Source organism: Solanum stenotomum, chromosome 5, assembly GCF_019186545.1.
Source record: "Solanum stenotomum isolate F172 chromosome 5, ASM1918654v1, whole genome shotgun sequence".
In the NCBI taxonomy this organism is placed as follows: domain Eukaryota; kingdom Viridiplantae; phylum Streptophyta; class Magnoliopsida; order Solanales; family Solanaceae; genus Solanum; species Solanum stenotomum.
Genome location: NC_064286.1, coordinates 36023939 through 36039981, shown reverse-complemented (window position 1 = coordinate 36039981; position 16043 = coordinate 36023939). Strand labels below are relative to the sequence as shown.

At 40.3% G+C, this 16043-nt stretch overlaps 1 protein-coding gene across 1 annotated transcript; it reads left to right on the top strand.

The window, feature by feature from the left end:
• Nucleotides 1-13888: 13888 nt before the first annotated feature.
• Nucleotides 13889-14626, top strand: LOC125863892 (uncharacterized). The gene is made up of 3 exons (XM_049543864.1): nucleotides 13889-14083; nucleotides 14192-14393; nucleotides 14466-14626. Exons 1-3 carry the CDS (start codon nucleotides 13889-13891, stop codon nucleotides 14624-14626), a joined length of 558 nt encoding a protein of 185 aa, XP_049399821.1.
• Nucleotides 14627-16043: the final 1417 nt, after the last annotated feature.

Below are 16043 nucleotides of genomic sequence, written 5' to 3'. Positions count from 1 at the left end.
AGGGTTTCAGTAGCAGACGAGGAGGCGTTGGGTATGTTTGGATTCGCCACAGGTGGTATTCCTGCCATACCTGAATTCCTATTATTTAGAGCTAGAAGCTTCGCCAGAAGCAAGCAAGATGAGGTCGCTCTGCTTCGTAGACAAGGCTCGTTCCGTAGTTTATTTACGAGCTCGTGTAGTACTCACCCCTATCTCTAAAGGGGCTTATGAACTCCACTCACTGTCTACTAAACGAGCATTAGAGCGAGCGAGCGAAGCTCTCAATTTAGTGGCTTCCCTCAAACTCCTCTTTCATTTTCGCTTAAGCTTCCCATCATACGGCTCCCCCACTAAAAGAATAATTCATCTTTACAAATTAAAGAAGAATTTATCTTTAAAAAAAAAAAGATCTTGGTTCTTGATCGCTTTTTCAACCCGACGAAAGCAAAGGCTTTGTGTTGTACCCGACCACCGAATTTCTCTCAGGTGCAAAGCGTAAGTCCTTTCACTAAGCGCTTCCCCATTTGGGGAGAAGATTAAACCCCGGATCTGGTGCCTCTTCTCAACAAGAGATTCAAGGGAATAGCCTCTCCACATAAGTTCAGTAAAAATGGATTTTTCGATCTCCAGTTGTTTTTCCACAACAGGGGCTAGCTCTTCCCCATATAAGAAGTAAAAAGAAGGGTTTTTAACCTGTTCTCGAGTTCTCCTCGACAGGTGTCGTCATCCAGAAGCGGGGGTTTGTTAAGATCCATTTCCATCCTTCTCGCCGGGCCGCCCCAAGACAAAGAGCTTTCTAAGGGAGAGGCGACCAGTACTGGCTCTTTGTCCGGGGTTTGCGGGATTAATTGATTGGATACCCTAGAGCCATAATCTTTCCTAGGAACAACTTCTACGACGATATGCATAAAGGCATGATTAGTTCCACAAATCTCACTGCACTGACCATAGTAAACTCCTTCTCGTTGTACCGAAATAGAGGTCTGATTTAAACGACCCGGTACAGCATCACATTTGACACCTAAGGAAGCTACAGCCCAACTATGAGGTACATCAGCAGATGTTACAATAAAATGTATATGGCTCTTTGCTGGTAGAACCACTCTATTGTCGACTTCTAATAAACGTGATTGACCCAATTCTAGATCATCTTTTGGAATCATATAATTGTCAAAAGTGAGTGACTGTTCATCGGAACTGTTATAGTCCGAATACTCATAAGGTAGGGTCGACGCCCGCCTCCCCCCAAACTGTACTTGTAAGTTTCCCCGCAAAAAGCTCTCCACGCCTACTCTTAGAAAGAACACTATTTTTCTTTAGTTAGGTAGTTCTCCCGATCGTAAGACCCTTTATGAGTAAGGTTAATCGAAGGCCGGGGAAAGTTTATTGGCAAGAGGGAACCATTTCTCACCCAGCCCTACCTACCCTATGTATTCGAGGGAGAGGCTGGAACCGAAAAAGACCAGGTTCCACACATATGAGACAGGCAGAAGGTATGGGACGAGCAGTTTCTTGAAGAGCGAATTCGATCCTATAGTCGTCTTCTTTGTTCAAGAAATACACAGTGGAAAGGGATGCTAGTCGGCTCGGCGAAGTTGTAGCCCAAAAAAAAAAGATCCAGAGTGATTCCTCACCTATCCTGTCAAGGGCCCAGTGGAACACTCGAGTATAGATTCCCTATGCTCATGTAAACGGCCGGGGCCGGCCGGCCCGTAGATCTAAAAGGATCCAGCCATAGGCCTGACCGGATATCGTTTGTCCACAAACAAAACAAAAACAAGGTTGGTTTTTAGTAGTAGTTCATGAGACCTCGAATTCCCACGTTCCAGCGTGCATTATGCCAACAGGTCCCACCACCAACTCTAGCTGAGAAGTTGAGTCACCCTTCTTTTTTTTTTCAGAAATAGAATAGAATAAAGAATGAGATAGTATATATCCTGTATCAATCATAGGATCACTCTATGAATAGGTCAATTCTCTGTGACCTCCTACCGTTCACGACATCCCTTGCTTCTCGCAAGAACGGCTCCTTGGTGGAGGAGTAGAAGCGCCGGTCCCCTTCAGTCAACTTGCTTGTGCCTGCTGTTACCTATTGTAGGACCTCCGTCCCCGAAGCGAAGAAAGAGGAGCAGGAACAAGAGGTTGTCCTCTCCTTACAGTCAAGTGGCTTTCCGCTCCTCTCTCGGCCCAGTAGTTCCGCAACTACTCGTAGGTTGACGTATCGAACCGAAATAAGATCTCAGATTGACATCTTGATACACTGATTTACCATAATAATAAATAGAGTCAATGGTGACTCCGCCGTGGGAAGAGTCGCTTCCTTCTTGCTTGATAAAGGGGGCTTCCATTCACTAGCGCAGACTAAAAGTGCTCTCCGAATCGTGCTAGATAGTCACCCATCACACGGCTCTCAAACCCAACCTGTGGTGGATCCCGGGAGACAAAGTCAAAATGCAACATCCTTTGCCCCATACTTTGAGATGCTCTTCTCCTGTTTTACGAATCCTACAACTCTCTTTACTGAGCGAGACTCCATCCATATCCCTACTAGTGATTTTTCTTTCATTCAATCATCACTTGTTTGATAGCTTAAACTAGGCTCCACTTTAGAGATAGGTTTTTGGTCTTAATCAAAATAGGTCAAGGGCGCGTCGGAACGGTCGGTAGCTGCTTAGTCTCATCCGAGAGTTTAATCTTCTTACTCGTTACTGTTTTTTTCAAACAAAAAAAAAAGGGGGTCGATTTAGGCTCCTTCCCTTCCACTGCGTAGCCGCGCTAGCAGGTACTACGAGCCCTCTGTCCCACGCATCTAACCAGCTCACGTGGTTCACCGGTTCCACCGAAAACTCTCATTTGTTGAAGCGGAGCATAGTGCGCTTTAGGCGCTGAGCGAGAAAGGTCTCTTCTTTCCTTTCGGTTTATTCACTGATCTTAAACTTAGCACTTGTTTTCTCATTGATTCCCAGGTCGGTGGTATTCTTGAATGAAGTCTATCCGAACCGAATTAGCACTTCTCAGATCAGACTAGGCCTCTCCAGCTGAGCTGGGCATCGGGGCCCTAGATGCGCTAGCGATTGGCACATAGGGGAATGGTTGCCCGGGTTTCTCGGCCTGGTATCCTGCACCTTGCGTTCATGATATCTACATTCAACTGTGCCTCGGAGACACGGTCGAAGCACGCCCGTCCAGTGTGCTTTTTTCACGACATGCTATAGTCCTAGGTGTCTTCCAGTGGTCTTCTAGCCTTAGAAGAAGTCGTGTCCGCCTCCGGCATCTGCAACGTCCTCCTTTGATATTCTAATCTAGGAGAACTAAAAGACTGACCCATTCGGTGACTTTCGCGGTCGCCCTCACTAAACCAACTTGAATCTGAACTACGATTCAGATCAAGTCTTACCGAAATAGAATTTCCTTTTCGTGCCATATGTGCTTAAACTTTACTTTTTCCCCCTTTTTCTTCCCGGTCCAATATTTGTTCTTGAAGGTCTTCGTTTCTGTGTAAAAGCAAACTCTCCAAATTTATGACCAACCTTTCCTTTAATAATCTTACAACGAACATGAGTTTTTCCATTGTAAATTCGTACGGAGCAATCAACGAATTCCGGTGAAATAGAAGATCTACGTGACCAAATTTTCCTGTTAAAAAGAAGATCTCTTTTCTTCTTCATTCTCGAGAGGAATTCATCAACAAAACTGCCCTTCCATATAGATCGTCGTGGCATGAACGAATTTCTTCGCTTCGATTCCGCCCCTAAAGCTAGCTCCTACCCCTCATCCTTCTCCTTTAGGATAGGATCCTCCTTGGTCCTTTTTACATAACACTCTCGGCCGCCCAAGAGGACTGGCTATCTTTCTGTTTATACGCAATATCTTGAAAGGCAAAGAAAAAGATCTACTGTGGCCTTCTGTTGGCATGGGATTTGGGTTACAAGCAAGTCATTCTTGAAACAGATTTAGAATATTGTTTGCATGCTGTGATTCATTTGATTTCCTCTAATCACCCTCAAGCACAACTGATCGAAGCTTGCAGGAATCTTGTTCAAAGGGATTGACAGTGCTTTTGTAAGCATACTCATAGAGAAGAGAGAAGGTAAGATCGCGGCCAACTAGTTGGCATCTGAAGCTCTGAAGTAGCCGCCGAGTTATCAACAGCTTTTGACCTGTCTGCCTGGACATAAGATACCTAAAAAAGAAGAAAGAAAAGGAAAACATTATTGTAAATGGCACGAGAAATGGACTCACTCTACAAATAATTGTGTAAATTTCATGAATCTGATTCAAGATTACTTGGACAAAGGTTTGTTCCGGATAGCAGACCGACCAATGGGAATCGAGACATCACCGTTTGCAGGAGCAGTACAGAGATCAATATGATGTCTGCTGACTTAAAGAAGTTGTCTGACCCACAGAAAGAGTTGGAGGCGGCTGAGCACATTCCATCCCACAAGAGTCAAGCCCTTCAACGGGTTAAACGTGCCATAAATGGGCTTTTAGTGGACTCAAAAAAGAAATCTTGATATAAAAGATATCCCGGTAAGAGGAGGATAAAAAAAGCTTATGATGAGCCCATCACAGAGATGCACAGAGGAAGAGAACGAATGTCAGTCTCTTGAGTGACCGATCAAGAAATGCAAAGATAAGGGGAATGGTTAGTGATGAGGGCATAGGACAGAGAAAGTTCCTTCTCACTCTTTTGAATCCCAGGGATTGCCTCAGGGAAGAGGCCAGTCCCTGAAAAAGCCATCTCGATTAGTATCATTCAAATGCGAATATAGGCCTGATTGAAGCATAAAAGTGAAATAATAATAATGAGAGGCTTTTGTCCGTTGATGGTCATCTTACCTGTCTCCTACGCTACGCTCTCAACTGGATCAATCGCTTTGTCCTGATTTATTGAAGAGGTGCCCTGTGGAACATGTTTTATGGAATTGAACTCTTTATTCCATATTTCTTTTCTTACTAATTGAATGAAGGTAGAGAGAGGAATATTCGATCAAAACCCTTAGTCCGATAGGGGGATAGTATACATTCAATCCGGATAAGACACTGAGATGAAAGACGAATCAAGCAAGAAAGGCAGAAATGGGCCGCTTTCTCGAGTGAGAGTTCTTTTTTGGGGTTAGTCTGACTGTCCTCATTCAAGTTTGTAGGCGTGCGAATAAGAGGGTAGTAGGCAAAATTTTATGAATTGAATGGGACTTCATCTTCGATAATCGTATCCTCCCTCCAGCAAATAAGGTGGAGTGGGCAAGGCAGAGAAGACAGGAAAACACAAGCTCAAACTTCAGCATTTCCATTACCTGCTCCAGTAAAGGAAGCATTTCCTGTGAATAAGAACTAGAATAGGAATTTGGTCGGGAGCTAAGAGAGATTGGAAAGGTTTAAATAAGAGTGTGCCTAGCGTCTTTCGCTCTCTCTTATTAGAAGAAGGAAGGGGCGTGACCCCACTCAGCTCGAAGAAGTAGCTCTTTCAACTAATCCATACTTTTCCTCTCCTTACAGTCAAGTGGCCCAAGGGCCCCCTCTATATTATTATTAATTAAGGCTGTGTAAGGGTGTGCCTATTTTCTTTCTCTTAACTCAAAAGTTCTTTTTTTATTTTTTAGTAAGATAGTAGTGGATCGAGAAAGCAAAGCTAAAAGGGCGAAAGTGCTCTACCTACCCTCTCTTGTTTTAGGTATTCCACTCGTTCTCAAAGTATATAGCTCTAGTAGTCCTTTCTGCCTATTACACTCCTTCGTTCTAGTGATTGCTTCGTATACTACGCTTCTTATCTAGCGTATTGAACTCGTTTATTCCACTCGCTCCCTAACTCTAAAAGCAACTCCTCTTTTTAGAATTGTTGAAGAAACTACCAACTCTAACTATCTAACTGCACTGATTGGGGTCGATCTCACTGACCCCTTGCTTCACCATGCCCAAGCTGGAGGCTAAGGAGAGAAGAATAAGGTGAAGGTGGATACCGCTCATCAAGAGCTTGGTTAAGTGTCCAAGACCGTATGCCTTGTTGGTTGGATCTGAATCTGCTCTATAGTTTTCTAATCTCTTTCTTTTTCCTACCCCCCTTATGAAGGGAAGTACAAAGGAAGTTGCTTCGAAGTTGAAGGGGCTCGTCCATTCACTATATGTCAGTAATTTCATACATAAAGAGGAAGATTAAAAACTCATCGATCTCCTTACCGCTCGTGGAGGTCTTCATTCACTTTTCTCTTACTTTCCCTACTTCTAGAAAAAAAAAATGTTGAACAAAAACGATCTTTCTAAAGTTAAGGCAGCAGATCGGTCGGCTGTGGGACAGGGCCAGGAGCAGCAGTAGGAGAAGCGATAAGCCCTTCAATCTACTCCTCAAAGCAGAAATGGAGGGCCGCTTTCTTAATAATTCAAATAGATAGTTCTGCTCACATCAAGGGAAGCTCTTCATTAACTAAGAAGCTCATTGGCTCGCCTTTGACTCTAGCCTCTCATTTATCTCGCTACTTCGTCAACTTCTCAGTCCCTCGTGAGTGTGGCACGCACCTCTACATCTTTTCCTATCTATAGACAGGGGACTGCTGCTCAAAACTACTAGCTATCCATCTAGCCCACGATAGCGAAGGCTCAAAAAAAGATTAAATGGGTCATTAACATTGAATCATCATAAGGAAGTCAAGTAGTCCGTGACTGACTAGCCGACGCTTCTGCCTTTCCACTTTCCACGAGTAAAAAAATGTAAGATAGCTAATAGAACTAGAGAGCTAGGGCGAAATACTTGTAGCGAGTAAAGAACGATTTCACTTGGGTGTTTGTAGTAGAGGACAACCAATCCTCTAACTACAAGCTACCCTCCTGGCCACCCTCCCATTTCCGGAATTTTACCAAGAGGGACTATGTGCTCAGATGCACCTAAATTCTGATGACCTGCGTCCTTTCACCAGTAATGGTTAATTGACTGGTGCCATCATAACGTCACCCTCATTATCTCTGGAAGAGTTTGGATAAGGACATAACAACCACCTTGGTGTAGTTGAGATATCCCATCCTTCACCCATGTCGTAGCATTTCCAGATTAGTCCAAATTTGATCAAATTCTGATCTTCATTTGTTTTTCTCCAGGATTTACTACACATAGGAACTTCCATCAATTGACTGATAGTAACCTCTTCTAACAGCGCAGTAGTATGGTACCAGGAAAACCATCGCAGCCACTGCTCCATCCATTGACGTACAACAGTGCGTTCAAGTATCTCCCGCTCACCATCAAACACCAACCCTTCAGGGAAGAGTTGTAACTCCTTAGGTTTTAATTCCTTTCGGAGAAAATATATTATCTTTCTCTTCAAATAAGGATTGAGGGGCGAGGGCACCGCCTTCTAATCCAATATTCTAGAGGTAATAGATGTGACTTACCTGGCTTTGAGCAAGCCGCTTTCAATTGTTCCCATCGTTTTGACTGGGTAGAATGAATGTGAGAACGAACACAGAAGCCCGCACCCCCCAACCTTTGTAAAATTGATATATTAATATCATATTTGGTTGCAAGGGTACAAAGACCTACGATTGTCCTACAAGACAACAACGCTCTAAGAGATATTGGAGAAAGATCAATTTGTATATCTTTCGTCCAATACCTTTAAGCAAACTCGATACCCCATTTTAAGATATAATCGATTTTGATTCTGAAATGGTAACACCGAGCTGATCCAGTAATTGTCTGTACTGCTCTGCCACTTTTACGTCGGTGATTAGGATATCATCACCTAGTAAAGCGTAGTCAGTAAAAGGAGTCCTATTCCTCGGATATGCTCTTTTTGCTGCCAACCATACAATATAATGGTGTGACAATGCAAACAATGACCAAGATCCATAGTAACCCAAGGGTTGTCCAGTCAGAAAGGCAACCTAACTCATTCTTGCCTTAATCATGGGAGGTAAGACAAGAAATGTGCTGAGGCCCAACGAGCTGTTGACTATTGAAGATGCTAAAGTACTCCCGAATATACAAGACATAAGGGAGTATATAACACTCAATGGCCAACGGTCTGTTGCTGATTTTAAGTCAAAGGAAAATGTTTGACGTTTTGTCTTTGATTTAAATCTCAACAACGGATGTTCTTGGTCGAAAGTTCCATCAGTTGGAATACTGGATAGAACCTTCATTGCCCACTTGTGGACAGGAACCAGTAATCTTTGCTTAATATAGTTGCAAATTGCAAAGATACGTCTCTTACCACCTCCTTCAATCACCTGAGCTAACCGACCAGTTGCTAACAGAACCCCTGTGTAAACCCCTAGTAACGTACTAAAATAGGGACCCACAACAGATTCAAAATAATTGAACATTTCGTTAGCAAACCGGGTATTATTACGGTCAAGAGGGTAATATACCATTTTAGACCATAAAATACCAGGTGAAAAGAACCTATCTGGAATTGAATGAAATTTTTTAATATTCCAGATAAAAGCTGCAATTTCATGTTTCAGGTTCACAAAGATATTATGATCCTTAGCATACTTGGCAGCCTCCTTATCGACTGTATCGTCCACTTTTAAGTCAAAACTACGGACAAAATTGTCTAATAAGGTGGTACTTTTCCAAGTTGGTTCCCAAAACATTCCTAATTCCAAGGGAATGTTTTGGAGGTGTGGTAGATAGATTGGTTGGAGGTCTCTAAAAGAGGTTTTAGTCTCATCTAGGACTTCCAAAACTCTCCTAATATCAGGGTGAGGAGAAGCCATAGAAGAAAAGGTTGCCTTAGTCACTTTCTTGGCAACCAATATCAACTTAGCTAAACCAAACCAAGATAGGTAAAGTTTAACCAATTTATCACCTCGATCAGACTTCGCTCTTACGTGTTTTCGTAATACAGCGGGTATGATCTTGGGAATACCACACCTGGTCAGGGATACTGGAACAGAAAGTAAATCACCTTTATGGTAATTACCAGCATAGTACCGCTGTAAGGATACTGCACATTGCTTTAAATATAAGGCAGTGTACAAGAATCCAGATTTTTGTTTTAAGTGTCTAACTTGCTTAACAAAGGAACATCCCGCAAGGGCAATCTCTTTGGACATGGACGCAGTGGCGACTAGAGGAACTCGAAAGAGAAGTCCCTTTAATCGTCGGGCATGTTCAAACATGCCCCGCCAGGAAAACTTAGGAGATCTTTCGATCGCATAAAATAGTTTTAATAAAGTCATAATAATATGTTTTGTGTGTTTCGATGATCCCATTAAGGCTTTCCACTCTCCCTGTCGGACCAAACGAATCGATCTCGGGGGGGCTCCTGGGTTCCAACCAGGGGTTCTATTCCTTTAAAGATTATCTTTTCCATTAGCCGAAGCTTCTGGGAAGGATAACCGATATCGGGATAGAACTAGAGATTATAACAAGATATTAGTTCTTGACCAATAGTGAAGCTTTAACAGCTACAACACAATTAACCTTCGAACACAACCCTTGTTAGTGCTCCATCGACATCCTTAGAATTAACCAAACAACCAGAATACCCTTATTATTCAAATAAAATCAATCTGTGTGCTCGAAAAATCCTAATTGGAAAGTTGGAAGACTTTCCAACCGGGACTGATAATCCCGGATGATGCCAAAAAAAAATGATTTCACTTTCAAATAAAATAGTACGAGTTGTAAAAGCGTAAGAGCTATATAGAACCACCTTTGGCCAGCCTCACATCTTCCCATCCTCTACTTAGTTGTCTCAATTACATCGATCCTGAACTACGTCCAGCCAAGTATTCTTGCCCTTACCCTTTCGGTCGAGCACAACCTCCCGAGCGCTAGGTTCAAGCAACTTCATACCACTTCGTCCCTTTCACTCTTCAACCTGATCTCTACATTCATAGCTTGAAAAAGCAAAAGAGGGTCACCTCTCTTAATGACTATTCTTAAGCTTCCTTTCTTTGGGAGTAGGATCTCTTTCCTAGGAGCTCATAGAAAGACAGCGAAGTCAGATAGTTCTTTCTTTCTTTCCTTCTATCAAAATGATCAGAAGTGATAGAGGTGGAGAATATGAATCTCCATTTGCAGAAATATGTTTGGAAAATGGAATAATTCATCAAACTACTGCTCCTTACTCTCCACAATCTAATGGAATTGTAGAAAGAAAAAACTGAACTTTAAAGGAAATGATGAATGCCTTACTTATAAGTTCAGGTTTACCACAAAATTTTTGGGGGGAGGCTATCCTTATAGCAAATCGAATACTCAATAGAGTGCCTCATACGAAGATACATGTTATTCCATATGAGAAATGGAAAGGTAGAAAACCCAACTTGAAATATTTCAAAGTGTGGGGGTGTCTTGCCAAAGTCCAGGTTCCTATACCTAAGAGGGTCAAAATACGGTCTAAGACTGTGGATTGTGTATTCATTGGATATGCCACAAATAGTAAGGCATGTCGATTTTTGGTTCATAAGTCCGAACATCCGGATATTCATGATAATACGGTAATGGAATCAGATAATGATGAATTTTTTGAACATATCTATCCGTATAAAACTAGACTTGAGTCATCTAGTGGAGGGTCTAAACGACCTCGAGAAGAACCAAAAGAGAATGAAACCAATGAAGATAGTCCAAGGCGCAGTAAACGTCAAAGGACAGCTACTTCATTTGGATCTGATTTTGTAACATTCCTTCTTGAAAGTGAGCCTCAAACATTCAAGGAAGCGATGTTGTCTAGCAACTCAACCTCTTGGAAGAAGGCTGTCAATTGTGAGATTGAATCAATCTTAAGCAATCATACCTGGGAGTTGGTTAATCTTCCTCTAGGGAACAAACCTTTGGGTTCTAAATGGATCTTCACAAAGAAGATGAAAGATGAAGGAACTATTGACAAATATAAAGCAAGACTTGTTGTCAAAGGCTTTATATAGAAAGAAGGTCTTGATTATTTTGACACATACTCGCCAGTGATTAGGATTACATCAATTCGGATGTTAATTGCCCTAGTTGCAGTGTACGGTCTTGAAATTCATCAAATGGATGTGAAAATCGCATTCTTAAATGGAGAGTTGGAGGAAGAAATCTACATGGAACAGCCTGAGGGTTTCGTAGTTCCCGGCAAAGAAAAGAAAGTATGCAAACTTGTTAAGTCACTTTATGGACTAAAACAAGCACCGAGACAATGGCATGCAAAGTTTGATCAAACCATGTTGTCAAATGGATTTAAGATAAATGAGTGTGATAAATGTGTTTACATTAAAGACACTACGGGTCAGGAACTCATTGTATGCCTATATGTGGATGACATGCTGATAATGAGCAAGGACATTGCTAATACAAAAGCTACTAAGCGTATGCTTGCTAGTAAGTTTGATATGAAAGATCTAGGAGTAGCCGATTTGATATTGGGAATAAAGATTTACAAAACTCCTAACGGTCTAGCATTGTCTCAATCTCATTATATTCAAAAGGTACTTGAAAAGTTCAAGTATTTGAATTTCAAAAAGGCAAAGACCCCAATTGATGTGAACCTTAATCTTGCTAAGAATAAAGGTGAAAGTCAGTCTCAATTGGATTACGCCAGAGTATTGGAAAGTTTGATGTATGTCATGAATTGTACACGACCAGACATAGCCTGCGCTATAAGTAAACTGAGTCGATACACAAGTAATCCCAATCAAAATCATTGGTTGGCAATGAAGAGAGTTTTGGGGTACTTATAAGATACTCAAAACTATGTTTTGCATTACAACAAATATCCAGCAGTTCTTGAAGGATATAGTGATGCAAATTGGATTACTGGGTCAACTGAAATGAAATCTACAAGTGAATATGTTTTCACTATTGGTGGAGGAGCAATTTCTTGGAAATCATCCAAACAAACATGTATAACTCGCTCAACAATGGAGTCAGAATTCATCTCATTAGACAAGGCAGGTGAAGAAGCTGAATGGCTCCGGAATTTCTTAGAAGATATTCCGTTTTGGCCCAAACCAATGGCCCCTATATGCATACACTGCGATAGTCAAGCTGCAATAGGAAGGGCTGGAAGCGTTATGTATAACGGGAAGTCTCGTCACATAAGACGAAGACATAACTCTGTTAGACAACTACTCTCTAGTAGAATTATCACAATTGACTATGTAAAGTCAAAGGATAATGTGTCGGATCCACTTACTAAAGGCCTAACTAGAGAGGGAGTTGAAAGATCATCGATGGGAATGGGACTATGGCCAAGAACAAGTCATCGTGGTGGTAACTCTACCTAGAATACTAGAGATCCTAAGATCTAGGTTCATGGAGATCAAACAAAGTCATAGATGACGGTTCAACATTGTCAAAACATATTTGATAGTCCATTCTCATGATGAGACAATGTTCAGTAACCAGGATAAAGGCATAAGGACTTTTTAATGGTTTCTAAGTTTGATACAGGATATATCAAATAGTGTATCTACGGGATAACACAATTAGAAACCACCTATGTAAGTGTGAAGTGTAAGCCGCTTCAAGGAGAATCTGGTAAGGCCAGTTCTCTAAGCACTTATTAACCGAGATGAGTTCATGGCTGAAATGAACAAAACAATGAGAACCAAAAACAGTTCAAGGGTTGATTGTGTGACTTATGTTGTCTAGGTATACACTAAAGCTCGACGGTTCAAAGATATCAAATCTACCGATTGACCGAGTATATCCGATATATGTTTACTACGGAAAGTTTAAAGGGAAACCTACTTATCCAGATGCGATTAACCCTTACTTATGAGACACACAAGTTTTTCATGCATATGTTTTAACAATAGCCATTCCCTATGCATGTGGGGGATTGTTGAGTTTAGCAAGGTGTGAATGGGAAATAAAAAAAGAAAATGGAAAGTGGAAGAACCAATGAAAGTGGGGGAACCAATTTTGGAGGGAAAATGAAAAGTCATCATTGCAAAATTGCAAATGAAAGGTCATTTTTACCATATCGGTAAAAGAAAGGAAATTGTTATCCTTATATTAGGAAACACTTCCTTTAGTTCTTAAAGGGTTAAGAAGAAGGTACCCCCTCGCGCCGTCATCGTCGCTCACTCGGCCTCGGCCTCGGCTTCGGCTTCGGCTTCGAATTTGGATTTGGATTTGGCAAATGATGTGATTGATTGATAATATTTTTGGACAAAATTTATTTAATCAATCTTGTTAAATCATTTCCTTTTTCTTATAAATTAATTCAGAATGTTAATTAAATAACATAATTAATTTGGTGTAACTGAAATTATTTGAAATTCACGTGTAACGGTAATCCTTCCAAAAATTCGTTACTTTTCCCAAACGGTAATCCTTCCGAAAAGTCGTTACTTTTCCCAAAGGACACAATGTTCTGGAAAAAATGGGTCTGAACAGACGCATTCCTTGCTGCAAATGGCTATAAATAAGAGGTCTTTTTTGCTTTTTCAAACACTGAAATTTTTCCTCTCTGCATATATTTTCTTACATAAATAAAATTGTCGATCGACTGAGTCTGTGTGTGCTCTTGTTGCTGTTCTTGCGTTCGCTGAAGTTATTGAAGTTTGAGGTACCGCTACTTCTTTAACAGGTTAATTCATTTTATCTTGGGAGGAATTAATCTGCAACCTCGGGTACAGTGAAGGGTTTAAATTTCTTAAGGAAACACAGTGGTTTCTGTGGACTCGGATTAAAAATCATTCTGTCAATTTCATCTTTTTGTTGTTTCTGTATTTTTGACTAACCTGAATACAGGAGATAACAATCTTAAGAAATTTAAATAGTTTCTGTATTTGAGGTTTCTGGAGATTAAAACCTTTATGGTTTTCTACTCTGTTTGAATTTTTAAAATTCATTCGGTTAACGATTAAAAGAACATAAAAACTTTATCGTTAAATCAGAAACATTCTGTGTAAGGATTTATTCTTTACTGGTAGTATTTTACATACTAAATTGTCTGCCATTTGTGACAGAAAAATGACTAATTCAAGTCAAGTAAATGCTGGAACAGTAAGTGCTACAACAACATCGGTTGCACACAATCGTTCAAATGCTGCCCTAGCACCGGCTGAGAAACCTGCAAAGTTTTCTGGAGTCGACTTCAAGAGATGGCAGCAAAAGATGTTCTTTTTTCTGACTACGTTGAGTGTCCAGAGGTTCATTAATGAGAACGTTCCTGCTATGTCGGATGAAACTCCGCCTGAAGAACGATGATTGGTAACAGAAGCATGGACACATTCTGATTTTTTGTGTAAAAGATATATTTTGAGTGGCCTGCAGGATGATCTATACATAGTGTACAGTAATGTGAAATCCTCAAAAGAACTCTGGGATGCTTTAGAAAAGAAGTACAAAACAGAGGATGCCAGAATGAAGAAGTTTATTGTTGCAAAGTTTCTGGACTATAAGATGATAGACAGTAAGACCGTCGTCACCCAAGTTCAAGAATTGCAGGTCATAATCCATGATCTCCTTGCTGAAGGTATAAATTTATTTAATACCTATGTTGGAAATATTAAGTTTATTCTTAATACTCACATAATCTTTAATGTAGGATTGGTTGTGAATGATGTGTTTCAAGTGGCTGCAATTATTGAGAAGTTACCTCCATTGTGGAAGGACTTCAAAAACTACTTGAAACATAAACGCAAGGAGATGACTGTTGAAGATCTCATGGTAAGGCTGAGAATCGAAGAGGATAACAAGGCCACATAAAAGAGATCGCGTGGTAATTCAGCAATATCTGGAGTAAATATTGTTGAAAAAGATCCCACAGAATCAAAGAAAAGAAAGAAAGCATCTGGTCCAAAGAGCAATCCTCCTAAGAAGAAATTCAATGGAAGCTGCTTCAATTGTGGTAAACGTGGTCATAAGGCTACTGAATGTAGGGATCCCAAGAAGGACAAGAAGAAGGATCAAGCAAATTTGGTCTTTGAAATTCACGTGTAACGGTAATCCTCCCAAAAAGTCGTTACTTTTCCCAAACGGTAATCCTTCCGAAAAGTCGTTACTTTTCCCAAAGGACACAATCTTCTGGAAAAAACGGGTCTGAAAACATTTTCTGAACAGACGCGTTCCTTGCTGCAAATGGCTATAAATAAGAGGTCTTTCTCATTTTTTCAAACACTGAAATTTTTCCTCTCTGCATACATTTTCTTACATAAATATAATTGTCGATCGACTGAGTCTGTGTATGCTCTTGTTGCTTTTCTTCCGTTCGCTGAAGTTATTGAAGTTTGAGGTACCGCTACTTCTTTAACATGTTAATTTGTTTTATCTTGGGCAGAATTAATCTGCAACCTCGGGTACAGTGAGGGGATTAAATTTCTTAAGGAAACACAGTGGTTTCTGTGGACTCGGATTAAAATCATTATGTCAATTTCATCTTTTTTCTGTTTCTGTATTTTTGACTAACCTGAATATAGGAGATAACAATATCAACCTTCTCCAATCCACCTTATCGAAGGTCGTTCACATCACATGCTACATCTTTCTTATGTGGAATTTGTCTAGTTGTGTGAACTCCTCCATTGTATATCCAACTTCTATCCAACTTCTTCAACATGATTCCTAGCCTTCAACATCTTTTGTACCACCGAGGGCGCTTGCTTTGCTTGTACCCACTTCACCCATACTTCATCTTGATTATTAAACAGATTCCACAGAACCTTACAAATAGCAGCTTTGTTCCACACAGTAATGTTAGTAAAATTTAACCAGGGCCGACTCAACAAGATTGGTAGCCTGAAGCAAAACTTGAGATAGGGGCCCTAATATTTAATTTTTGTCATCATATATATTTTTATTTAAAATCCACTTTTCTAGCTTTTTAGATGTGAAGTCATTAGTTACTAATTCATAATCGATTTGTTTTAGTAATTTATTTTCAATTGATAATATTGCTAATCCATGAAATCTCTCTTAAGATATTGTTGATCTTAAATAAGAGTTAATCAACTTTCGTTTTAAAAAACTTCATTCAGCTAAGCCAACTGTTACATGGACGGTTAACATTATTCTATAAGCAATATTTTTATTTAAAATCCACTTTTCTAGCTTTTTAGATGTGAAGTCATTAGTTACTAATTCATAATCGATTTGTTTTAGTAATTTATTTTCAATTGATAATATT